This window comes from Trichomycterus rosablanca, chromosome 22 (assembly GCF_030014385.1).
Source record: "Trichomycterus rosablanca isolate fTriRos1 chromosome 22, fTriRos1.hap1, whole genome shotgun sequence".
In the NCBI taxonomy this organism is placed as follows: Eukaryota; Metazoa; Chordata; class Actinopteri; order Siluriformes; family Trichomycteridae; genus Trichomycterus; species Trichomycterus rosablanca.
In genome coordinates, this window is record NC_086009.1 from 13,532,267 (window position 1) to 13,560,133 (window position 27,867).

Consider the following 27,867-nt stretch of genomic DNA (forward strand, 5'->3'; position numbering starts at 1 on the left):
AGCCGGATGGGGACTCTCTCTCAGACTGGTGCGATTACGACCTTTGCTGGCTGGTTGGTGGCACCTGCACGGAGATGAGGAAGGAGTGCGGTAGAGGGTGTGGCCTTCCGTGCACAGCGCTTCACCGCACTTGCACTCATCAAGTGTAGGTGATAAGATGTTTGATTGCTGTGCACGTGTCGGAGGGGGTGTGGAGCAGCCTCGTCCTCCCCAATCAGGAGCAGGGACCAACATTAGTAAGAGGATGATTGATGGGTAGAAATTGGATGCGCTAAAGTGGGAGAAAAAAAAAAAATACATATATATATATATACCTGTATATACATGTATATATATATATATATATATATATATAAACAACATACTAAGGAGTAGACGCCCTAGAGCAGCTTTCATCTGTCTGGAAACAATGTCAGGCGGCACGGTGGCTGGATATTTTTTGGTGGGTGGACTATTCTCAATCCAGCAGTGACAATGAGGTGTTTAAAAACTCCAGCAGCGCTGCTGTGTCTGATCCACTCATACCAGCACAACACACACTAACACCACCACCATGTCAGTGTAACTTCACTGCTGAGAATGATCCACCACCCAAATAATAGCTGCTCTGTGGTGGTCCTGGGAGAGTCCTGACCATTGAAGAACAGCATGAAAGGGGGCTAACAAAGCATGCAGAGAAACAGATGGACTACAATCAGTAATTGAAGAACTACAAAGTGCTTCTATATGGTAAGTAGAGCTGATAAAATGGACAACGTGTGATTCCCAGGTGGGGCGGTCTGGGTCCTTTCTGTGTAGAGTTTGCATGTTCTCTTTGTGTCTGTGTGGGTTTCCTGCAGGGGTTCTGGTTTCCTCCTACAGTCCAAAAACATACAGTCAGGTTAATTGGAGACACTGAATTGACCTATAGGTGAATGGGGCCAGTTGTAGCCCAGTGGTTAAGGTACTGGACCAGTGATCAGAGGGTCGCTGGTTCAAGCCCAACCACTGCCTTAACCCTCAATTGCTCAGACTGTATACTGTAACTGTAATGTAAGTCACTTTGGATAAAAGCGTCTGCTAAATGCTGAAAATGTAAATGTGTGTGTGTGTTTGTGTAAGTATTACTGTGTGCCTTGCGCCCATTGAAAAGCTGGGATAGGCTCCACCCACCGGACCCTGATTGGATAAGCGGTTAAGAACGTGAGTGAGTGAACTGTGGTGCGCACAACATAGCAACTTGGTTACTTAAAATTTTTTTTTTACTTAAAAAAAATACACCATGTTTCTTTATTGGAGTAATTTTCTCAATATAAACTGTCCAATAAATTCCAAGTGGGATTTACGATCGATTAAAGTGGGTGGACGGAAATGACGACAAATTAACCGCCCACATTTCATTGCACACTTCCGGTTTCACTTCCTTGTGCGTTAAGATGGCGGACCGGCGAAGACGAAGACGGCGCGCTTCTCAGGATAGCGAGGACGACGACGAGTCAGTGTCCGGCTCGGATAGCGTCAGGTCGGGTTCCTCCGGCGGAAAGAACCGGCCCAGAGCACCTGAACCCGTGGAGAGTCCGGCCATCCGCCCTACCGCCAAAAGCGACCCGGAGTCTGAGTGTGTGAGTATGAAGCTGTGTGTGTATCAGTGTAGCGCTTACTGAGCCTCAGTCTGCTCTTATATACCGTTTATCCAGCATTTACACTAAACCCCGTATTTAGGGATAAAACGCGACGTTATTACACATGTTCAGGGTTTAGAAAGACACCCCGGGTTCCACCATCCTCCCGCCTCAGCAGTTAGGCTAACTCACCATGGTTTGTACAACCGCAAATCAGAAAAAGTTGGGACAGTATAGGAAAACGCAAATACAATACATTTACATGACCGTTTAAACCCAACATAGTTCATGTTTTATCTGGTTGTTAATATACCTCCATTCCTGCATTTCAGTCCTGCAACACATTCCAAAAACAGTTGGGACGGGGGAAATTTAGGGCTAGTAATGAGGTGAGAAAACGATTCTGAACAGGTGATTGTAATCATGGTTTGATACAAAAGCAGCATCCAGGAAAGGCTGAGTCCTTGATGAGTAAAGATGATCAGAGACGGATAGATAGAGAGACAGATATATATATAGATAGACAGAAAGATACAGACAGACAGACCGACAGATAGGTAGATATATAGATAGATACAGACAGATAGAGAGACAGATAGAAATACACAGATATATTGATAGACAGATAGATAGATAGATAGACAGATAGATAGATAGACAGATAGATAGATAGACAGATAGATAGATAGATAGATAGATAGATAGATAGATAGACAGAAAGATAGACAGACAGACAGATAGACTGAAAGTAGATAGATATAGATAGACAGACAGACAGAAAGATGATAGATAGATAGACAGACACAGACAGATAGGTAGATAGATAGGTAGATAGATAGGCAGATAGATAGGCAGATAGGCAGATAGATAGATAGATAGATAGATAGATAGATAGATAGATAGATAGATAGATAGACAGAAAGATACAGACAGACAGATAGACTGAAAGATGATAGATAGATATAGATAGACAGACAGACAGAAAGATGATAGATAGATAGACAGACACAGATAGGTAGATAGATAGGTAGATAGATAGGCAGATAGATAGGCAGATAGATAGACAGACAGAAATACACAGATATACAGATATATTGATAGACACAGATAGATAGATAGATAGATAGATAGATAGATAGAAAGAGACAGACAGAAAGAGACAGACAGATAGATAGATAGACAGACAGAAAGATGATAGATAGATATAGATAGATAGACAGACAGAAAGTAGATAGATAGACAGATAGACAGACAGACAGAGATAGATAGACAGATAGACAGACAGATAGATAGACAGCTAGACAGACAGACAGATAGACAGAGATAGATAGACAGATGGAGATAGATAGACAGAGAAAGATAGATAGACAGATAGACAGAGATAGATAGATAGATAGATAGATAGATAGATAGATAGATAGATAGATAGATAGATAGATCACTTTATTAATCCTAGCGGGAAAGTCAGTTATTACAACAGCTCAAGGTACAATACAAAAAAGTATTAAATAAATAAAAGACTCAGTTAAAAATGATTAATTAAATAGGCTCAAGGTGTAAGTATTGCAGTACACTATTGGTAGGAATAAATATGTATGCAAATGTAATATAATAGACAAATTACAAAAGTGTCTTGGCATTAAATGTCCAGAGATGTGCAATGCTTCATGATTCTGATTCATGATTCTGGATCTCCAGTTTGTCAACAAATGTGTGAGAAAATGATTGGAATGTTTAAAAACAATGAACCTCAAAGAAAGATTGGAAGGGATTTGCATATTTCTCCCTCTACAGTGCATAATATCATTAAACCATTCAAGGAATCGGGAGGAATTTCAGTGCGTAAAGGCCAAGGGTGCAAGCTTAATCTGAACGCCCGTGATCTTTGATCCCTCAGACGGCACTGCATCAAGAACCACCACTCAACAATAGCTGATATAACCACATGGGCAGGGCGGCACAGTGGCTAAGTGGGTAGCACTGTTGCCTCACAGCAAGAAGGTCCTGGGTTCGATCCCCAGGTGGGGTGGTCCGGGTCCTTTCTGTGTGGAGTGGTTGTGTGCATGTTCTCCCCGTGTCTGTCTGGGTTTCCCCCCGGTGCTCCGGTTTCCTCCCACAGTTGAAAGACATGCAAGTGAGGTGAATTGGAGATACTAAATTGTGTTCGATATAACCTTGTGAACTGATGAACCTTGTGTAATGAGTAACTACCGTTCCTGTCATGAATGTAACCAAAGTGTAAAACATGACGTTAAAATTCTAATAAACAAACAAACTTCTGAACACCCTGATTATTCTGTAATGGTCTGAAATGCCACACTGTACCCCCAATGGCCAAAAAGTAAAGTATGCTACATTAAAGATTTACATATACATTTTTGGCATTTAGCCTTGCTCAGGGGCCCAACAATGGCAACCTGCCAGTGATGGTGTTTGAACCAGTGACCTTTTGATTACCAGTCCAGTACCTTATACGCCGGGGGTGTTAAGCGAGAGCTTAAACGACTGTACGATTGTTGTGATGGTTCGAGTCGTTACAGAGATGTACTTATAATTTAATGGGACACCTGCGCCTTTAAGCGGCAACCGGTGGCATCGTAGTCATGGCAACTAACTTTGACCTTCGCTGAGAAGCCATGTGACTTTTACGGCAAAAGAACGCGGGTAGTAATGTAAATAATAATAATAAATATAAATAATTATCTTGCAGTATAATACCAAAGTATCGTCTGTAAGTAGTGGCGTTTATATTCTCAGTTGTTTGTAAATGTTTAGTGAGTATATCACAGCGTTTTAGTTACAAATTTACCGTAATTAAATACAATTGTTACCGTTACTATAGCAATTAGTATCTTTACACAAAATTGTAACTCGTTAGCGCTATTTTACGTTTGGTTAAATCTAGAGATGGACCGATCGGGGTTTTTGGCACCGATTCCGATCTCCTTTCAGGGACATCGGCCGATAGCCGATTTTGATCGGGGGGGGGAATTAGCAGTAAATAAACTTAAAAAGAGCCTCACAGTAAAGATAAACCGGAGCAGCGCGCGCGCGTGTGTGTGTGTTTGTGCCTTTAGAGGAGACGCTTTGTTCTAGGGCTGAAACGATTCCTCGAGTAAATCGATTACTAAAAATCATCGATTAAAATTTTTTGCATCGAGGAATCGTTTCATCCGCACAACCATATACAGCTCACGGTGTTTTACACGGACGACTTTCACTTTTGCGCAGCGTGTTTAACGCTGTGTGCAGGTGACGTGAAGAATCTGAGGGCTGCGTCCCAAATATCTTAAACATAAACAGAACTTAACAGGACTTAATCCGGGTTCTTTTTGCGGACAGTTTAATGAACACTACGTATTTGGACACGTTCGCCGCTCCTGCGAACTGAACGTATCGGTTTAGGACGCAGCCGAGATTTGATAGCGCGGACTGCAAAATATAGAGAGAAAATAGCGAACAGGAGGAGACTGATAAAACTAAAACTCAGTAGAACATCCACACCATCAGAGCGTCGTGTTTACTTTACTCATGTTTACTGACTTTACTTCGTTTCAACCACCACAGGCTTTTATGAAGATTTAGGCAAACACACACATACACACACACACACACACACACACACACACACACACACACACCAGATCTACCTCATCTAGAGACACAATCCTGACAGATTTTTATCCCCCTACAAACACCACAAAACCTCCCAACAAAATATTAAAGCTTTATGTTCTGCGTGAGTTGTAGCTGAAACTTTGAGTTTTGAAAGTTGCACAAATTACAGGCTTATGTTCATGTATTTTTGTTTATTATTATTATTTATGACTCGATGACCTGATGTTTTAGGTTGCCTGTTTACATTTTAAAAGTAAATTGATTTATTTTTGATTGATTTATTTTTGCATTTAAAAAATGTTAAACTGTCCTGTATGCAAGGAATACAAATGTACAGTTTGGTTTAAGAAACATGTCTTATTTAATCTAATATGTATTTGTTTTTGCTCTTTGTTAAAGCAAAAGTATTTCTTATCCGATTACTCGATTAATCGCTGGAATAATCGATAGAATACTCGATTGCAAAAATAATCGATAGTTGCAGCCCTACTTTGTTCACAGTATCGCTATAAGTGATTCATTGATTCATGAGTTGATTCGTTTTTATGTGAAGCGTAAGTTTCTCTTCTCAGTTATCTCTCCGTGTTTACTGTTATTAATTAATGTCGTGGTTTTAAATAAACACCAGCTACTACAGAACATTTTGTGTGACTCTCTTACATTAAAAAGCTTAATTAAACTGCTATTACCACAGATCTGTAACCGAGTCAGACTCGTTCCGTCTAAGGAGCTAAAAGTTTTCTAAAAGTTCAGCAGATGATCCTGAACTAACGAATTTGGTAATGAATAAACTTTTGCCTCGGATTGGCTCTGTAACGTTTCTGTTCTCATCTACATCACAATTAAGAACCGCTCACGATTTACCAAAGTGAACCAGGAGTTTATATAACGTGCTGATAGAATCGACTCAGATGTGACCGGGTTGAATTTATCTTTTTAAAGTAAATATTACAATCAGCAAAATTACATCGTAAGAGCTTTCACGATGGTTTCTGTACGATTGTTGATGAATGGTGATGTGATGGTTGGTGCTTCGTAGCTCAAAGTCTGGATCAATCCACTGGGCTGTTAACTTAACATGGTCTTTATATATCACACGATCGGATCGGCTACTTTTAGGAAATATCGCCGATCGCCGATAGCATATTTTGATTAAAAATCGGCCGATACCAATTCGTAGCCGATCGATCGTCCCATCTCTAGTTAAATCTCATATTGCACCAGATGTAACACTTGACTACAGCTGTGTGCTTTTACTGTATTAAGTTATTTATTGTTTTTATTGTTTGTATTTTTACTTCATTCTGGTGCACACAGTGTATCACACAGCTGGCGAGCAAAGGGGGATAAACTTAGTGAGGGCAGAATGATTGTCTTAAAATACACTGTAAAAGCCTACATTAACTGCATCTCTCAAAATGCAGGCTGATTTTGTGACCTGCAAAGTGACACATCCCGCCAGTAGATAATGTTAAGAAATATTTACACATAATCCCAAAATGTACAAGAAGATAAGTAAGAAAATTAAGCAGAAGGAGGAAATTTAATGAAAATGAAAACAAGTTTGTGCTTCAGGAAGATAAAACGGTGCGTCTCTTGTGTTATGAGGCCGTGTCTGTGGTAAAGTAGGACAATATAAATGCAGAATTTAGCCTCCAAGAAAAACAACAGACTGCAATCACAGCAGGATACGTTACAATCGGCCCTTTGAGGGCCACAATAATGCTGATGTGGCCCTCGGTGAAAATGAGTTTGACACCCCTGTTATACGCAAAGACATTAATTAATCTATGCTTGTGAGGTCTGTTGTCAGTCAACGCCCATTTCATTTACGCCTGTATTATCACAGTAGAACAGATTGTTCAATACTTCTAGTCATAAGTCTGTTTCCTATGTTTTCTGATGGATTGACAATCTGGGTGTAACCTGTTACTATTCTTTTCCAGGAGAGTGAAGATGGTGTAGGTGAAGGTGAGTCGTTTTCCATCTTTGTCATGACTTTTATGATGTATGTGATTTACGTCAGGTGTTGGTGAATCTACACGACTCACTCTCGATTCCTTTTTTTTGTACCGCAGCCGTACTCTCTGATTATGACAGCGCCGAGCCGGAGAACGGCTCGCATTCGGAGGTGAGTCGCCATGGCAACACAGACTCGTGGCTCGTGAAAAATCCGTCACCGCGAAGTATCCTGGCATTGCACGGGCTTACGCCCCGGTACATGCTTAATGAATTAAAATATCATTAAAGGGGGTTATCAGCAAAAAACCTTTTAAATCACAATGCTAAAACCAGCAGCACGTTTGCATTCTCTCTCTGACACATTAGGTTTGAAAACCTAGTGAGCTGCCTACTGCCTATCTAGGCAGCTGCCTAAGTGGAGAGGATACTAATAAGACATCGAACGAGGCATGTTATTCACACTACTTGGACAGTGATTACGTCAGCGTGGCTTTCGCTTACTAAGCAAACACAGTATTTACTTTTTTTTTTTTTATTATTTATTTTTTCCCCACTTTTTCCCCCCAATTTTTTATCCCTATTCTAGTCATGTCTAATTACCCTGATTGTGTCCTCTATACTGATTCGACCCTTTTGCCGCCGACTGAGGACGCCACTCAACTGATTTGCGCCCCCTCCGGCACGCAGTCAGTACAGCCTGCATTTTTCACCTGCACGAGCCGAGTTCATACACCGAGAGACACTGCGCACGGAGGGTCACACCCCCCTCAATGTTATTCCTCAGCCCTGTGCAGGCGCCGTCAGTCAACCAGCAGGGGCCGCAGTTGTACCAGTTATGAGGACCTATGCTCCGACTCTACCCCTAACACTGAACAACAGCCAAACGTTGTTCATACTGCCGCCCAACCCAGTCGGAAAGGCAGAGCTGAGTTTCGATACGATGCATCTAGAAACCCAACTCTGGTGAGCTAGCGTACTTTACCGCTGCGCCACCTGAGCGGCCAGTATTTACATTTAAAAGAACTCATATATGTTATTATTACGTATCATTTTTTGTTAGAAAAGTTGTGCCACACAAGCCGCTCAGGTGGCACAGCGGTAAAAACACACACTGCAACCAGAGCTGGATTCTGAGTACATCGTATCGAATCCTTACCGGTTCGAGGCCGAGTGGCTGCATGAGCAACGATTGCTCAGTTGGGGGGGTGGGACAAAGAACCGGATGTGTGTGTCTGTCAGAATGCGATTGCGACCTCTGCCGGCTGATTGGAGGCGCCTGCACAGAGATGAGGAAGGGTGCCCTCAGGGTGTGTGTCTCTCCGCATGCAACGCTAGGTGGCGCCACACTCATCGATGTGTGGGTGGCAAAGATGCATCCGGCTGCTGCCAGTGTTTCGGAGGGGATGTGGGTTAGCTTCGATCTCCTCGGTCAGGGCAGGGTTCGGCATAGACAGAGAGGAAGCACGATGCAAAGAAAAGTCGTGCCACACTAAATGCTGGGATTGCCTTCACCGCTAAGGAAGCATCGGATGCTCCCTTGTTATTCACTCAGATTATTGCTTTGAAATAAGGCAGCTCAGTAGGCAGCATTGGGCATCTAAGAATTTGGTGCAGTGATAGTGTGCTAACCCACTACTAATGAGAGGCAGGGATCTGGCCAGTCAGGCATCTGCAAGGACATGATGTATAGGATAAACCAGCCTAGCCATTGGGCGGTGCACTTGTCAGTGCACTCTCACTGCCAGTCTCAGGCCCAAATAGAAATAGAAATAAAAGAGTTTGGGCATTGGGCATCATGTCACAGCTATTCACCTACTAAGTAATATTGCTGAGCTAGTCTGTATAACCTAAAGCTGGGTTACAACATGATTAAACCATCAGGAACTCGATGGCTCAGCTTTCCTGGTAGTTTAGCTCAGAGCTTGTGATACTGATTTAACAGAAACACGCTGCGTCAGCTTATGACCAATCCCAATCAATCTTTTGTCTGCTTTTTTATTTTTTTTAGGGAGGAGAGGATGATGAGGTCGAGGTGCCCGAACACTTCGCTGATGAAGATTCTGCACGCCCAGCAGCAGAGCAAAAAGCAGCAGCAGATGGTCCTGCAAAAGAAATAGGAGAGGAGAATGAGGAGGTGGAGGTGGAGGTTGAGGAGGTGGAGGAGGAGGACGAAAGAGCAATAATAGATGTGAAGGCAGAGCAGAAAGGCAACCTAGCAGGAGAGCGGCAGAGTGGAGATGGCCAGGTATGGAACCAGACTTGGTATTTTTGTACTGGGGAAGTTGTAATGATCAGATTAACACACATTTGCAATTTACAATATAATTGTGATAACTTAAGTCCTGGGTCCTTTCTGTGCGGAGTTTGCATGTTCTCCCTGTGTCTGCGTGGGCTTTCTCCGGGAGCTCCGGTTTCCTCCCACAGTCAGGTTAATTGGAGACACTGAATTGCCCTATAGGTGAATGCGCGCGTGTGTGTGTGTGTGTGTCTGCCCTGCGACTGGCGCCCCGTCCAGGGTGTTGCTGTGTGCCTTGCGCCCATTGAAAAGCTGGGATAGGCTCCAACGAACATTAGCGTGGGAGTCAGTGGGTGGAGTCAGTGACAAAAAAATTGAACAAAGTTTAACTTTATGCAAATTAGAAGCAAATGTATGTGGCGCCTACCAGTAGGAATTGGGCATTTAGCTGAGCGGTACATGCTTTACCTCTGCCACCTTAAATCGGTACGCTCCGTTTTTGGTTTCCTACTAGAGATGGAGGGAAAACATCGTCGTGACGTAAAACTTCAGCACATAGAAAGCAGCCATTGAAAAGAACAAGCACAGTTTTCTGGTCATGTTGACTGCACAGACAGTGATGGACTACACAGCAATGACATTTATAGACCAGAGATTTTCCTCCAGGATTTATATTTTCGGCGGGAACGCTCTGTGGGAAGCGTTTTTTTTTTTTACATGCATTGTCTAAACTAGCCAGTAAAGTACGCTGCACTGCCAATGCATTTGCATTTTTATTGCTTAACTTTTATCGCATAGTTTCAGTTAAACCACGGCAACCAAACGGCAATGGGCAATAATGACGCTTCCGGTGTGAACACAGAGCACTGAGCGATTCGGACGACAAGAGGAAAAAATTGCTGCTGGTCTGATCCAGAGCCGTAGATAGAGAGAGTTGCGACACTCCTTGATCTCGCCGCCACGCGGTCGCGTGGTTCATGTAACCCTCCAGTAGTTCCAAACAAACCCGGCGCTGTCATGTTCTCATATGGGACAGGCAGCAGTGAATGAAATATTAAACACTAAATAATAAACTTTTGTACAATTTCTGGGTATTTTCAACTGCCTTTACATTTACTGCATCTGCTTTTATGTAAATTTGGTATATGAAGTGGAAGATTGATGTTTATAATGACTTGTTAATAGGTCGTTCTTGTTAACACACAGTACATTATATTAGCATACATTACATAATGCGAGTAGAGACAATATACAGTACAGAGATTAGACAGTTTTTTGTTTTGTTTTTTGCATAAACTAATCTCCCTTCACTTTCCTGAGGATTCATAATAATAGTAATAATCATTTTGGCTAAACACTAAGCCATGTGGCTGGATTCATAATGTTTACCTGCACTGCAGGTACATGAAATAGCATTCAATCATGTCTTATTTCATGAGTGATTAATAATTGATTCCTACATGTAATACATGAATGAATTCATTATGAATATGCACAAGTTCATTTTGTCTAATGTAAGTGGTGGACAAGGTACACAAACCATGTAGTTGAGTTAAAGTAGAGATATCCAAGGTAAAATATGACTCCAGTAAAAGTAGAAGTAAAAGTAAAAATACTCTTTACCTCCACTTGAGTAAAAGTACTAAAGTATTTACCTTTAAATGTACTTAAGTATGAAAGTAAAAGTAGCATGATTTATTATGGCTCTAATGTTTTATGATCATTTCTGTAACAAGACTCTTGATTAATCAACTCATTTAGGTGAAAACACTCGTGTCATTAATTTAGCTTAACTAAGCTAAGCTAAATACAGTTATACCTATTAATTAAGATAAACATGTAACATTTAGTGCTGAGCAAATGCTAAACAATAACAGTATTAAGTATATTAATGAAATCAAATTCATTATTTTTTTTTAAACAAAGCAAAATAGAGCTGAAAATGCTTGCTAAGTAGTGGAAATGAATGGGGCTCTATGGGATGTTTGGAACTATTCAGAGCTCCACAACCCGGAAGCTGCGCAAAAATATGTCCCGCCCCCGTTACAACGGTTCCCTATGGGAGTGTCGCCACACTGTTCTCTCTACCGCTCTGGTCTGATCATAGTAAAATTAATTACTTTAAATAGCATTTTTTTGTAATTGCTTCTGTTGGTGCAGTAGTTAAGTTATACCTAGGTTAGAAATCGCATACTGAGCACTGCATATCAGACTCTAATAGGGCTGCAACTATTATTATTATTTTTGTAATCGAGTATTCTATCGATTATTCCAGCGATTAATCGAGTAATCGGATAAGAAATACTTTTGCTTTAATAAAGAGCAAAAATAAATACATATAAGATTAAATAAGACGCGTCTCTTAAAACAAACCATACATTTTTTCCCCTTTTTCTCCCCATCCAACTCTGCAATTTGCATCGTGCTTCCTCTCTGTCTGTGCTGAACCCTGCCCTGACCGAGGAGATCGAAGCTAACCCATATCCCCTCCGAAACATGGGCAGCAGCCGGATGCATTTTTGCCACCCACACATTGATGAGTGTGGCGCCACCTAGCGTTGCATGCGGAGACACACACCCTGAGGGCACTCTTCCTTATCTCTGTGCAGGCGCCTCTAATCAGCCGGCAGAGGTCGCGATCGCATTCTGACAGAGAGAGACCCACATCCGGTTCTTTGTCCCGCCCCCCAACTGAGCAACCGGCCAATCGTTTTGTATTGGGATTGTATCTCTTAGATGAGGTAGATCTGGTGTTTGTGTGCGTGTACGTGTGTGTTTGCCTAAGTCTTCAAAAAAGCGTGTGGTGGTTACAATGGAGAAAAGTCAGTGTATCAACAGGTTTTTTTAGCTTAAAATGATCTCAAACTTTCTGTGGTTTTCTCTGTCCGGTCCCCTCTGTTCGCTACTTTCTATATTTTTCAGTCCGCGCTATCAAATCTCGGCTGCGTCCTAAATCGCTACGTTCACACTGAACAGTACGCAGGAGCGGCGAGCGTGTCCAAATACGTAGTATTCATTAAACTGTACGCAAGAAGTACCCGGATTAAGTCCTGTTAAGTGCTGTTTGAGTATGAGATTTCGGAAGCAGCCCTCGGCTTCTTCACGTCACCTGCTCACAGCGTAAACACGTTGTGCGAAAGTTAAAGTCGTCCGTGCGAAACACCGTGAGCTGTATATAGTTGTGTGGATTAAACGATGCCTCGATGCGAAAAATTTGAATCGATGATTTTTAGTAATCGATTTACTCGAGTTTCTCGAGGAATCGTTTCAGCCCTAGACTCTAAATACACAGCACAGTATACCTTAATGGTTGAATGTAAACCTGTAAGAATTAGGGATGCATCGATACCATTTTTTCCCAACCGAGTACAAGTACATGTATTTTTGTACTTGCCGATACCGATACCTATTTAGAATATCGTTTTTTTTTAAACAAAAACACACGTGAGACGTGACGAGAAGTTTAATGATACCACGTCCAAAAATGCACGTCAACAAGTAGCGAGTGATCAAAGTGTTTGTGCGCTGACGTGATGAAATCAAGGAGGAAAAATAAATGAATCTGAGTGGATTTGGCAACACGAGCAGCATGGATTGTTCTGTAGTGAGTTGGAGGTTAATAAATATTTTTGCAATGTTGGTGTTTTGGTGTTATGTGTTGTAGAGAACGATCAGGTCAGAAATACTGTAAAACGTGTGTGTCGGTGTATTCTGATATAAACTGTATTATCCCTCTGTCCCACCTGTTTACACTCCTCTCCTGCGTTTCCCCTCACACCGTATCCTGCGTTCTCATTGGCTGTTCGACATGTCACTCATTCCCAGTCGCACATCTGAGATCAGATATCTGACGTGCTAGACGAGCGCTCGGCGAGCCGGTCGGATCGAGTTGTTGGATAGTTCACACTTAGCGATCGAGAGCCGAGTTTTGATCGCCGAGCGAACGCCGAGTTGCTCCCGAGCCGGCAAATCTAGCGCCGACCAGCCGCCGAGCGAAAATCAGGGCAAAGATCGTGTAGTGTGAACCAGGCATAACACAGCAACGTGCACTAGGCACACGGTATCGGATGTTTAGTATCGGAGCCTCGTTTGCGAGTACGAGTTAATAAGCGCGGTATCGGGCCAATACCCGACACCAGTATCGGTACTCATGCATCTATAGTAAGAATATCCAGTGACTGTGCAAGGCTTCATGTTCGGTCTCAAAGACGAAAATTCCCGTCCGTGTTTTGATAACCCCCCGCCCAAGCATCCACAGAATTGGGTAGGAATTTTCCAAACTCAGTTACCTGAGTAGTTTGTTTTGCTGCTTTAGACTTTAAAATGTTGGACATTTTGACTAACCGATTGCTAACTGAACTGCCGTAGGATTGCTATGATTAAAAATGTTAAATCCCTAAACACAAACCCTAAATTTTGAATTTATCAACATATTACACAGAAAAAGGCTTGTTTAACGGTTCGTGATGCGATTTTCACAGCTGTGAATTAGGTAGGGCCTTAATTACAGTGTATCCTTTAAAACAGGACAGTCGCATGGCTTTGGTATATTTTCTTCATTAAATTAGGGTTTAATAAATGTCTATGACTAAGAATCTGTAAGAACATAAGAAATGCATTCTTCACAGGAAAGCACGGTCGATCCCGAGAATAAGTCAGCTGGTAAAGCCGGCCAGAAGCTGGACGATGATGAGGACAGAAAGAATCCGGCCTACATTCCTCGCAGGGGTCTGTTCTTTGAACATGATGTGAGAGGTCAGGCCCAGGATGAGGAGAGGTAAGAGAATGCTGGAAAATTGGCTTGGGATATAGCAATAGGTGTTTATCTGTTTCAACTGCAAGTGTTTTAACAATGTTCACAATGTCTGACCATACAGTAAATAGTAGGGATGTCCCGATCCGATCTCAAAGATCGGAATCGGGGCCGATCAAGGCATGTTTTAACTGATCGGTAAAGGCTTTACTAAGCCCGATCCTAAACCCGATCCTTCGTTTTACGTCAGCATGTCCGCTGTGTGGAAATACTTTAAATTGGAAAGTGAAACAAGTCCAACAGTGAAGTGTAATGTCTGCAATGCGAGCGTTTCACGAGGCGGTAGGAGCAGAGCTGCGTTCATTACTGTAGAATTTTACTATTTATATGGTGTGTGAGTCAAGGATCACTCCGGTTTACAAAACGATAACTTTTAATCCGAGTATGAAAACTTCAGGACCGTAACATACAGCTTTTACAAGTTTACGTGTTACAAGACTGAACGACATCTCAGTATCAAGCGCTCTGATTGGCTTAGTTATGTAACCGAGCGCCGTAGTGATGCACTCGCTTAATAAAGAAATAAATACACGGTATATTCACAAATTGTCGGGAGCATAACACTTTATTAACTTCTTCAAAGCCAAATACGTAGTATTATTAACTTCTGTTACGGTACCAAATAGCGGACAGCTAGAGTCATCGCATTAGCCAAGAACGCTATTCCATGCACTATGGAAGCCCCAAAGGGTCAAAACACACTCACTTCACGTAGAAACGTCCATCAAACCATCGTCACAATACAACCACAGAAAAGTTTGTTACAGTTACAACACGCATACAAGTACGGTGGCTCATAAGAAACAAACCAGATATCATTTAACCAAACGATCTACAATTACTACCAATTTGATACGGCACCTAAAAAATAAACACTCAGCCGAATACAGCGAGTTTATTATTATATGATGAGAAGAGGAACCGGCTGTCCGCTAACACGGCAGAGATGCTGATTTTACTCACAAAGAACCTTCACTTCATTTTGAGTGTTCTAGTTTTACTACTACAACGCTGCACTAAGTTTGTTTACTTTTATTTTGTAAAAATAAAAGAACATTAAGCAATAGCCTGGATGTAGGCAATTGTTTTCCTACAGCACTGCAAAGCTATTCAGCTGTTAAACATATACATTGGATTATTCTGAATAACTGTAATGTACTTGAAGTGTGCACTGTGTGAACAGTATTATCTAGTTCTTATCTAGACAATATCTAGAAAATACAGGTATCGGTTTGAGACTCGGTATCGGATCGGGATCAAAATTAATGATCGGGATCGGGAACAAAAAAACGTGATCGGGACATCCCTAGTAGATAGTAGTGTTACATTATCATTACGTTGTTTACTTGTAGCTAAGGTACTAGACAAGTGACCTGAAGGTTGCTGCCCCACCATCAGTTGCTCACATTGTATTCAGTCACAAGTTTAACTTTGTAAAGTAAAATTGTAAAAGTCAATAAGCCATTGCAAATTTAGATTGTAGCCTGAATTTAAAGTATTAGCTGTGTTTGTTAGATAGAATTCCAGTGTAAGCGTTCCTTCATTCTTGCTTCACTTTGTTCCTTATTATTCTGCTCTTCAATTTTGTTCCCGACACCCCAGACCTAAGGGCAGGCATAGGAAGCTGTGGAAGGACGAGGGTCGTTGGGAGCATGATAAGTTCCGGGAGGATGAGCAGGCACCTAAATCTCGTGAGGAGCTCATTGCTCTGTACGGTTATGATATTCGCAACGGCGTCGGAAACAGAGATTCCAGACCGTTCAAGCTGCGGAAACCCAGGTGAGTTAGTCGCAGAGATGTTCACGAGTCAGAGTCGAGTCACGAGTCTTTAGGCTAGAGTCTGAGTAAAGTCACGAGTCAATATAATATACACAAAACATATATTGGAAATGTAGTGTAGAAATAAACAAATAATCTGTAAGTTCAGATAAAAAAACAACAACAGATTAGCGACTGTATTTAGTCGTTTTACTTAGTGCCTTTACTTTCCTAGGTACCAGTTAAAAGCTTAAACTGACGTTTTGTTTTCATTGCAAATTACTGCACAGCGGCCAAAATCCAAAAAAACAAAAAATCCATAATACTGCTTACCTTCTTAACTGTTCTTCCAGATGCTATTAGGAATTAGGAATATAATCCGTTGTTTTGTAAATGTGCTTAAAATTAAAAACCTCCAAACTTTTCCCGGTTGTGAAGTAAAACACAGACTCGTTAGAAAGCCAATCAAGCGTTTCATTGACACATCATCTGTGTGACGCTGCAAACTAAATACAAGCAGATAACAGCATTTCTTACTAAAAATTACAATCAAAAGGTCTGATTGGCTCAGAAAGCGTTTTTTTTTTTCAATCATTAGCGCCAATTGTGTAGGAGCATTCCATTCACATTATCTGTTACTGTAAAGTGCACTACGTATTCTACCATTTCGAGTGAGATTCGAATTCGGAGTATGGAGCTACGCTTCATTACTACGCCGGAAGCTGTCTGGAACATTTAGCTATTGCGTGTGTTGCGGGTTAAGACAGCCGGAGCGTTATTAGAGAGCAGAAAATGACACGATCAGAATAATGTTGGATCATTATACATATATATATATATATATATCTATATATATATATATATATATATATATATATATATATATATATATATATATATATATATAGATATATATATATATATATATATATATATATACAGTGTATCACAAAAGTGAGTACACCCCTCACATTTCTGCAAATATTTCATTATATCTTTTCATGGGACAACACTATAGACATGAAACTTGGATATAACTTAGAGTAGTCAGTGTACAGCTTGTATAGCAGTGTAGATTTACTGTCTTCTGAAAATAACTCAACACACAGCCATTAATGTCTAAATAGCTGGCAACATAAGTGAGTACACCCCACAGTGAACATGTCCAAATTGTGCCCAAATGTGTCGTTGTCCCTCCCTGGTGTCATGTGTCAAGGTCCCAGGTGTAAATGGGGACCAGGGCTGTTAAATTTGGTGTTTAGGGTACAATTCTCTCATACTGGCCACTGGATATTTAACATGGCACCTCATGGCAAAGAACTCTCTGAGGATGTGAGAAATAGAATTGTTGCTCTCCACAAAGATGGCCTGGGCTATAAGAAGATTGCTAACACCCTGAAACTGAGCTACAGCATGGTGGCCAAGGTCATACAGCGGTTTTCCAGGACAGGTTCCACTCGGAACAGGCTTCGCCAGGGTCGACCAAAGAAGTTGAGTCCACGTGTTCGGCGTCATATCCAGAGGTTGGCTTTAAAAAATAGACACATGAGTGCTGCCAGCATTGCTGCAGAGGTTGAAGACGTGGGAGGTCAGCCTGTCAGTGCTCAGACCATACGCCGCACACTGCATCAACTCGGTCTGCATGGTCGTCATCCCAGAAGGAAGCTGACGCACAAGAAAGCCCGCAAACAGTTTGCTGAAGACAAGCAGTCCAAGAACATGGATTACTGGAATGCCCTGTGGTCTGACGAGATCAAGATAAACTTTTTTGGCTCAGATGGTGTCCAGCATGTGTGGCGGCGCCCTGGTGAGAAGTACCAAGACAACTGTATCTTGCCTACAGTCAAGCATGGTGGTGGTAGCATCATGGTCTTGGGCTGCATGAGTGTTGCTGGCACTGGGGAGCTGCAGTTCATTGAGGGAAACATGAATTCCAACATGTACTGTGACATTCTGAAACAGAGCATGATCCCCTCCCTTCGAAAACTGGGCCTCATGGCAGTTTTCCAACAGGATAACGACCCCAAACACAACCCTCCAAGATGACAACTGCCTTGCTGAGGAAGCTGAAGGTAAAGGTGATGGACTAAACCCAATTGAGCACCTGTGGCGCATCCTCAAGTGGAAGGTGGAGGAGTTCAAGGTGTCTAACATCCACCAGCTCCGTGATGTCATCATGGAGGAGTGGAAGAGGATTCCAGTAGCAACCTGTGCAGCTTTGGTGAATTCCATGCCCAGGAGGGTTAAGGCAGTGCTGGATAATAATGGTGGTCACACAAAATATTGACACTTTGGGCACAATTTGGACATGTTCACTGTGGGGTGTACTCACTTATGTTGCCAGCTATTTAGACATTAATGGCTGTGTGTTGAGTTATTTTCAGAAGACAGTAAATCTACACTGCTATACAAGTTGTACACTGACTACTCTAAGTTATATCCAAGTTTTATTTCTATAGTGTTGTCCCATGAAAAGATATAATAAAATATTTGCAGAAATGTGAGGGGTGTACTCACCTTTGTGATACACTGTATATATATATATATATATATATATATATATATATATATATATATATATATATATATATAGATATATATATATATATATATATATATAGATAGATAGATAGATAGATAGATAGATAGATAGATAGATAGATAGATAGATACAGTGGGGCCAAAAAGTATTTAGTCAGCCACTGATTGTGCAGGTTCTCCTACTTAGAAAGATGAAAGAGGTCTGTAATTTTCATCATAGGTACACTTCAACTATGAGAGACAAAATGCGAAAAAAAAATCCAGGAAATCACATTGTAGGATTTTTAAAGAATTTATTTGTAAATTATGGTGGAAAATAAGTATTTGGTCAATAACAAAAGTTCAACTCAATACTTTGTAACATAACCTTTGTTGGCAATGACAGAGGTCAAACGTATTCTGTAAGTCTTCACCAGGTTTGCACACACTGTAGCTGGTATTTTGGCCCATTCCACCATGCAGATCTCCTCTAGAGCAGTGATGTTTTGGGGCTGTCGCTGGGCAACACGGACTCCACAAATTTTCTATGGGGTTGAGGTCTGGAGACTGGCTAGGCCACTCCAGGACCTTGAAATGCTTTTTACGGAGCCACTCCTTCGTTGCCCGAGCGGTGTGTTTGGGATCATTGTCATGCTGGAGGACCCAGCCACGTTCCATCTTCAATGCTCTCACTGATGGAAGGAGGTTTTGGCTTAAAATCTCACGATACATGGCCCCGTTCATTCTTCCCTTAACACGGATCAGTCGTCCTGTCCCCTTTGCAGAAAAACAGCCCCAAAGCATGATGTTTCCACCCCCATGCTTCACAGTAGGTATGGTGTTCTTGGGTTCTTCTTCTTCCTCCAAACACGACGAGTTGAGTTTTTACCAAAAAGTTCCATTTTGGTTTCATCTGACCACATGATATTCTCCCAATCCTCTTCTGGATCATCCATATGCTCTCTGGCAAACTTCAGACGGGCCTGGACATGTACTGGCTTAAGCAGGGGGACACGCCTGGCACTGCAGGATTTGAGTCCCTCTCGGCGTAGTGTGTTACTGATGGTAGCCTTTGTTACTTTGGTCCCAGCTCTCTGCAGGTCATTCATCAGGTCCCTTTGTGTAGTTCTGGGATTTTTGCTCACCGTTCTCATGATCATTTTGACCCCACGGGGTGAGATCTTGCGTGGGGCCCCAGATCGAGGGAGATTATCAATGGTCTTGTATGTCTTCCATTTTCTTACAATTGCTCCCACAGTTGATTTATTCACACCAACCTGCTTGCCTATTGTAGATTCACTCTTCCCAGCCTAGTGCAGGTCTACAATTTTCTTCCTGGTGTCCTTCGACAGCTCTTTGGTCTTGGCCATGGTTGAGTTTGGAGTCTGACTGTTTGAGGCTGTGGACAGGTGTCTTTTATACAGATAACGAGGTCAAACAGGTGCCATTAATACAGGTAACGAGTGGAGGACAGAAGAGCTTCTTAAAGAAGAAGTTACAGGTCTGTGAGAGCCAGAAATCTTGCTTGTTTGTTTATGACCAAATACTTATTTTCCACCATAATTTACAAATAAATTCTTTAAAAATCCTACAATGTGATTTCCTGGATTTTTTTTCTCATTTTGTCTCTCATAGTTGAAGTGTACCTATGATGAAAATTTCAGACACCTCTCATCTTTCTAAGTAGGAGAACCTGCACAATCAGTGGCTGACTAAATACTTTTTGGCCCCACTGTAGATATATACATACATACATACATACATACATACACACAGAGGTGGAAAGTAACGAATTACTGTTGTACTTGTACTTTTTAATACAGATTTTACAACCAGTAATTTTACTTTTACTTAAGTATGTTTTGTATTAAGAATTGTAATTCGCTACATTTTAAATAACATCCGTTACTGAGTAAAATAAACACTTAAAAAAAAAATTGCATCTGGGAAACTGCTGCAGTGAATTCTGCGATGGGGAGTCGGATCTTTTGGCTCGGTTCCTTTTAAAGAGCCGTTCAAAAAATGGCTCTTCATTCTTTTGTTTAGGCAGCGAGAGGCGCTACTGTAACTATAATACAGCCCCGATATTAATATCAATGATGAACAATCATCTAATTCAAACAACACTTACATGAGAAAAAAGATTGCTGTCAAAAGTAAACAAATTGACAAGTATATTTTAATAACAAAAAATAGTTTCAAATAATTGCAATAAATCATCTGTTGTATAACTTGTAGCCAAACTGGGCTTACATTTCATTTCATTGCATTCTGCTCGGTAATACGTGATAGAGAAAAAACTACAGGGAAGAGACATACTGTGGTTGCATTGCATTTAGTTTCAGAAATATCTATATATCTATATATACAGGGGTTGGACAATGAAACTGAAACACCTGTCATTTTAGTGTGGGAGGTTTCATGGCTAAATTGGACCAGTCTGGTGGCCAATCTTCCATTAATTGCACATTGCACCAGTAAGAGCAGAGTGTGAAGGTTCAATTAGCAGGGTAAGAGCACAGTTTTGCTCAAAATATTGCAATGCACACAACATTATGGGTGACATACCAGAGTTCAAAAGAGGACAAATTGTTGGTGCACGTCTTGCTGAAAATGACAGGTGTTTCAGTTTCATTGTCCATTCCCTGTATATAATACATATAAAAAATTGTCACACGTAACTAATGTTGCTGACTTTCAATATAAATGACTGTCCTCAAGTCATTTTTTGCGAGTTGGGTCCGAGTCATTTGAAACGAATCGCAAACTTACATGCGACTTGGACTCAAGTTGCAGACTCGAGTCCCCATCTCTGGTTAGTCGTAGTCTTATTGCCAAACAACTTTGTCATAATGTAGACATGTGGTCACTTCTGTAGCTCCTCAGCTAAATTAAATACTAAATTCCCTGTTATTGATGTAAACAATGTTAATTATTAAGCTTATCTCTAATGCTTATACTGGTTTCAGAACAAAAGTAAGCTATACAGATACTAAACAAAACGGTGTCAGTCATATAGAGTTTTGGGACAATTCCTGTATTTAGGGGTCACCACAGCAGATCATTTGATTTGGTATACCGAATGCTGTTTCTCACACAACAGTCCTATTTATCCTGGCTTGGGACCAGCACTAAGGGGGCACTGATGCTCCTTCCCCCTAATGACTTGGTTCAAGTGGGTAGCACTGTCAAGGAATAATATGATTTAGGTCCTAGTTTGCGTCTTATTGCCCAGTTCTGATCACTAGAATAAAGAAAAGTAAAACTCGAACAGAATTTTTAATGTTTATGTTTCCTGTTATAGATACACTGGTCCATTAAACCAAGAGGGCAAGAGACAGTACAGAGACAATGAGAAACCAGCTCGCTCCTCTTGGCAGGGTGCAGCTCCCAATATCCGGAGCGCCCCACCTGCTGCCGAGCCCCTGCAGTCAAATGCAACAAGTGCCCCCCGCCCCCAAAACAGACCCCCTTCTCGCACCTTCCAGAACAGCCGCCGACCAGAAATCAGGACTCACGGTAAAGTTACTCCCCGACCCCAAGCTCCAGAAAACGAGAGGGCGCCCAGGCTTAGAGCCCGAGGCCCTCACGGACCCTCTCAGCATACTCGACGCAGCCCACAAGACGATGAAGAAGAAGAAGAGGGTGAGATTCCTGCCGTCACCACCACCTACACGGCTCACCACTACAAGACTGAGCGAGAGATGACGAGCACGTTGCAGCAAAGGGAGGAATCCGGAACCACGGAGGAGCAGCAGATGGGTACACCCAGCACAGTCATGGATGCATCGCCGCCTCCGGAGAAGCCAGTGGAGAAAAAGTCGTATTCCCTGGCGCGCAGGAGCCGCGCCAGGCCCTCGGACCTCAGCAAGCAGGCCTCGCTAGAGGAGGCGGCGCTACCCTCACAGGGTATGCCTGCCACTGCCAAGAGTGAATCGTGGCAGGCTCATGGCGACACGGGTACGGAGAGCGGCCTCTCAAGGCTTGATCAAGGTTTGGCTCGACTAAGCCTGGCTGGGCAAAACTGGACCCAGAGTCCACCCTCGTATCTGCGGCCTGAGATGAGGGGTAGGCTCACTTTCTGTGCTTTCAGATTAACGTTTTTATTCTTAGTCACTTGCTGTTAACTTAGCTGTCATGTGATGGCACTACTGGCAGTACTTGCTCATGACAATAATATGAGCAAATAAAAGTCCAAGGATTAGTTTTCTTAATTTTAGTATTATTGTACGCCTGTAATTATTATTATTATTATTATTTTTATTTTATTAATTTTTTTCTCCAAATTTTCTCCCCAATTTTTCTCCCAATTTTTAGCGCTTCCAATCTGTCTTCCGCTGCTAACAGGCACACCAGACCTGCATCCAAGGAGAGCACGCCGCTGCCCCACGCCTTCTTTACACGTGTACAGCCCTCCTCTTCTCGTCCGTGCATTCTGCACGGGCGTCTCTTCTGCAAATCAGGGTCCTTACACAGCGCATGAAGACCCACCCACCCACATATAGTCCGGTCCCCCACCCTGCAGGCACTGCCAATTATGCCCGCCAGATGGCGCCCAGCCGACCGGTGGCAACACCGAGCCTCGAACCGGGAGGTTCAGAAACTCGGTGCTGGTGCGTCAGCGGAATATCCCGCTGCGCCACCTGGGCGCCTGTAATTATTTTTTAGTCATATTTATATTGGATTGGTTTACATGTTACACATGCCTCATTTGGATCAATCGGCAGTGCCTGTAGTGGGAAAAGACTGAACTAATAAGTGGGTGGGGTCTTCAAATGCTGTGCAAGGACCCTGCTTAGCAGCCCGAGGCACCTGTGGAGAAGTGGAGGAGCATGGAGATCAGTGTGTGTGCCTGTCAGTGTGCGATATCTGGCCTCATGTGCAAATCCACAGAGGCAAAGGGACGAAGGAATGCGCAGAGGGGGCGCGAGGCGGGCCAATTTACCCTCCGCGGATGCAATCGGGATCCCCAGCAGCGAAAGACAGTTTGGAAACGCGAAATCTGAAAAAAAACTGAGAAAATGCACGTATAAGAATCACCAGAGCTGGGATCTCGAATACATCGTATCGAGTCTCGGCTCTGCCTGCCGGCTGGGCTGGGAGGCCACACGTACAGCGACCGGCCTGTTGTTCAGATAGGGGTGGGATATTAAAGCCGGATAGGGTCTCTCTCAACCTCTGCTGGCTGATCGATGCACAGAGCGCCTACACAGAGATGGGAAAATAGTGCTGTCAGGGTGTGTCTCTCCGTACACGGTGCTGATCTGCATTGCGCTCGTCAAAGTGTGGGTGACGAGATGCATACGGCTGCTGCCAACGTGTCAGAGGGGTCGTGGGTTAGCTTCGTTCTCCTCAATCAGAGCGGGGATCGGCGTTGGTGGAGAGGAAGCATGACGCGATTGGTCCAATTATATTATATTGAAACAAAAACTGTCAATAAGCACAATTCCTGACTGCCTGTTTTTGTTTCCTATAGGCATCCCTAGCTCAATACATATGGGAGGTGCAGGCCCTCCTCAATATAGCAACATGGAAGACATGGTGAGTTCTGAGCATGTGTATTTACAAATGCATAACAGTCTAATAATGCATATATTAGAATAAGTAGATTCGTTATGAATAATTTGTTCCTGTGACAGGGTGTTGGAGCCGGTCGGGCTAAGCGCTATTCCTCCCAGAGGCAGAGGCCGGTTCCTGAACCAGCACCAATGCATATAGGGCTGATGGAGGGCCATTATTACGAACCCAGTAAGTATACAAAGCTGGAGAATGTCTAACGTTTGTGAGTATGCTCATTGCTCATTAGTACTGCATCATTCGCACAACAAAGAATAACACACAGAGACACACCCTGACCCCATCATCCTCCGTCTATGTGCAGGTGCCATCAATCAGCCAATTAGAAGTCATAATTGCATTAGAATCCCTTTCGGCACCCTCCCTGCGAACAAGCCAATCATTGTTCAAGCCTGTCGATATCGGAGCTGAGATTCGAACCTACGAGTTCGAAATGTCAGCTCTGGTGTGCTAGCTTGTTTTACCACTGCGTTACCTGAGCACCTAAATAAACCAATTTTAACAGGCACATAAACACGAAATGAACTTGTACACGAATGGCACCTTGTGGGGGCTTTACGCTACACCTTGTAAACCACAGTGGGACCAGATTGCCACCAATTTCATTAAGTATATTTAGTTTTGTGTTTCAGTTTGGTGCATTGTTTGTGTTGCCTAGGTCACGGGGAAAAAATGGGGGTCGCTCGTAAAAGCGAACATTTCAGATATTTTCAGATAATTGACAGAGATCCAGATGAGCTCTGGAGGTCTTCAACAAATCAAAACAATTGGATGATCAATTATACAGTGGAGATTGCAAAAAAAAAAACAAAGGCCAAATCAAGAAGGATTAAGATCTTTTTTTTTTAACTAAAACAACTAAAACTGAAGGTAAAAGAGGAAGAGGACAGCCAGGAACAAGGTGGATGGATAGAATTAGAGTGACAGTGGTGGCCATAGGGTTCCTAATAGCTTGTTCAGTCACCAGTGGTCAGAATCGACTTTACAGCACTTGGATATACTTATTATTAGGGCTGTCGTTAATCGTGTTAATTAATCACGATTAAAATTTTTCATCAAACGATTTTTATTGGGCTATGTCTGTGCCACTTTAAACATACGTCACTGGTAATTTGCACTGCTTTAACACAGCAACAGCAATATACAGTCAGAACCATGAGCAACCCAAGAAACCCAGTAATAAGAACCATACACCCACCACTTCCTCCAACTCGATACAACAGACAAAATAAAATACAACCATTTGGGACTCGAATCAAACCATATCTTGAGGACTTAAAGCTGAATTCAAATATAATGGCCCAGAGTCCCAACAATACCATACCTTCGTGGGAAATCAGAAAACCAAACATCATATTTGACCTTGCCGAAGAGAAGAAAGGAACTACACACCCAAACATGTACATCAGTGATTTTCTTCAAATTAAAGAAAAATACCCACTCCACCTTGCAATCTATACAGATGGATCCAAAACTACTGACCAGACAACAGCAGCCATATACACAAAAGGATATACAAACAAAGACAAACTACCCCAACAATACTCAGTTTACAGTGCAGAAGCCCACGCCATACTTATGGCATTAAAATATGCAGAAAAAGAACAAAAGCACAAAATACTAATTTGCACAGATTCTAGATCATGCCTCAAAGCACTACAATCATACACATCAGACCATCCTATCATTAGTAACATACAATGGACAATCAGCATTTTAACAGAGCAAGAATATGACATACAACTATGCTGGGTACCAGGACACCGTGGAATTACAGGAAATGAAAAAGCAGACCAAGTAGCTAGAGGAAAAACAAGACAAAATACAACGAACATCAAAATCCCATCAACCGACTTAAAAGCATCAATAAATCTCTACATCAAAGGAAAATGGCAAAATAAATGGAATACCCAGCTCACCAATAAACTATATGAAATACACCCAAACGTTAATGCCAAGACAAGGATTCACCAGGGACGACGCATAGACCAGGTCATATACACGAGGTGCCGAATCGGCCACTCCAGAATAACCCACCAACACCTGATAAAAGGAGAAAACCCCCCAACTTGTGAAAGCTGCCAAACACCTATATCAATAAAACACATCTTGATAGAATGCCCAAAATACACTAAAGAAAGAGAACAAGCACACATGCCAGAAACTATCAAATAGACTCTCACACAAGACAACACAAGAAGACTTTTAACCTACCTTGCAACCATAAAAATAAAAATGAACATATAATATGGACCAAAATATGAAGACACATACATAATACCTATTACTGCCATTAAATGACACCAATGTGTTAAACATGGCGTTAAAACTTAAATAAATAAACACAGCAACATTGTGTTTATACTGTATAGCGATAACACAGGTCGTGAGTTACAAATTACTCCAGCTGCTGCTGCTATATATTGCGAAATGTAGCGTATTTTGAATAATAATTTTTGTTTTCAACAAGTGTGAGAAATCATTAATCAGTTATTTACATTTACATTTTCAGCATTTAGCAGACGCTTTTATCCAAAGCGACTTACACACAGTGAGCTGAACACGATGAGCAATTGAGGGTTAAGGGCCTTGCTCAGGGACCCAGCAGTGGCAACTTGGTGGTGGCGGGGCTTGAACCGGCAACCTTCTGTTTACTAGTCCGCTATCACTGGCCCAGTTATTAATTGACGCTTTATCATCTTTGGTCAGAGCACGCATTTGTCTCGTCAGGTGTCTGCACGCACGGATACGCATTACAGGCAAAATGAGCTCGGAGGAATTTGGATGGAAAGCCCATGGGACTGTACACGTCGTGGGAACATTACAAACAAACACTGGTGTTAAATGGATCGCAATGGAATGTAGACGCTTTAACACAGTGTGAACGCTCGTCTTTAATTGTGTACCAGCTTATCGGAAATGAGGAAGCGGATATCGTAGCCAAAAGAGCAGCAGAACAACCAGTCACACCAATATACATACCACCAACAGACTTAAGACCCCTCATAAGGAGCTATATACAAGAAAAATGGCAAGAGGACTGGAATTCACAACAAAATAACAAACTCAGGGAAATTCAACAAAGCGTACAACCAAACAAAATTAACTATACTCAGAAGAGGGAGGACCAAGTAGCCCTCACACGGTGCAGAATAGGACACTCGAACCTTACACACGGACACCTACTAAAAGGAGAACGGACCCCAAAGTGCTCTCATTGCTCAATTACTTTAACAATTAAACATATTCTATGTGAATGCGAGTTTTTTACCCAGGACAGAAATCTGTACCTAATTGGATCAGATATAAAAGAAATGTTTAGAAAAACAGCTCCTTCTAAGATTTTAAAATTTCTGAAAAGCATAAAACTCAAACATCTCTTGTAATCTCAACCTCTTTAAACATATTTTGTGTAGTTAAAGTGTTCTGAAAAAACATACAAATGGCACGCCATAGAGGTGGCTCTAAATACAGAGCTTATAATGGCGATAAAACACAACACAACTAGCTTATCGGGAGCGTAATACTTTAATAACTTCTACTGTTACGGTACAGCACAGACACACCAGATAGAATGATCACGTGTCAGGAGCAAGCTATTCAATGCATCATGGAATCCCCAAAGAGACAAAACACATTCATCAGACATTGTCATAACACACCACCACAGAAAAGTCTGTTACAATAGTTAACGATGTAGGTCTACATGACGTTATACGTGTTGCATCTAGAAATGGTACATTGTAGTACCCTGAGCGCCTGTTTTCAGTGGCAGGGCTACG

The 27,867-nt window shown here is 42.1% G+C and overlaps 1 protein-coding gene across 1 annotated transcript in view; it reads left to right on the forward strand.

Moving 5' to 3' along the window:
- The first annotated feature begins 1,415 nt into the window (after positions 1 to 1,415).
- Positions 1,416 to 27,867, forward strand: part of casc3 (casc3 exon junction complex subunit) — a 38,606-nt gene continuing 12,154 nt past the window's right edge. The window contains exons 1-9 of the mRNA XM_063019080.1: positions 1,416 to 1,601; positions 7,166 to 7,190; positions 7,298 to 7,350; positions 9,190 to 9,426; positions 14,046 to 14,194; positions 15,833 to 16,009; positions 21,813 to 22,576; positions 23,985 to 24,049; positions 24,148 to 24,256. Of these exons, the coding sequence (XP_062875150.1) occupies positions 1,416 to 1,601; positions 7,166 to 7,190; positions 7,298 to 7,350; positions 9,190 to 9,426; positions 14,046 to 14,194; positions 15,833 to 16,009; positions 21,813 to 22,576; positions 23,985 to 24,049; positions 24,148 to 24,256 (1,765 nt within the window). The remainder of the gene's footprint in view (positions 1,602 to 7,165; positions 7,191 to 7,297; positions 7,351 to 9,189; positions 9,427 to 14,045; positions 14,195 to 15,832; positions 16,010 to 21,812; positions 22,577 to 23,984; positions 24,050 to 24,147; positions 24,257 to 27,867) is intronic.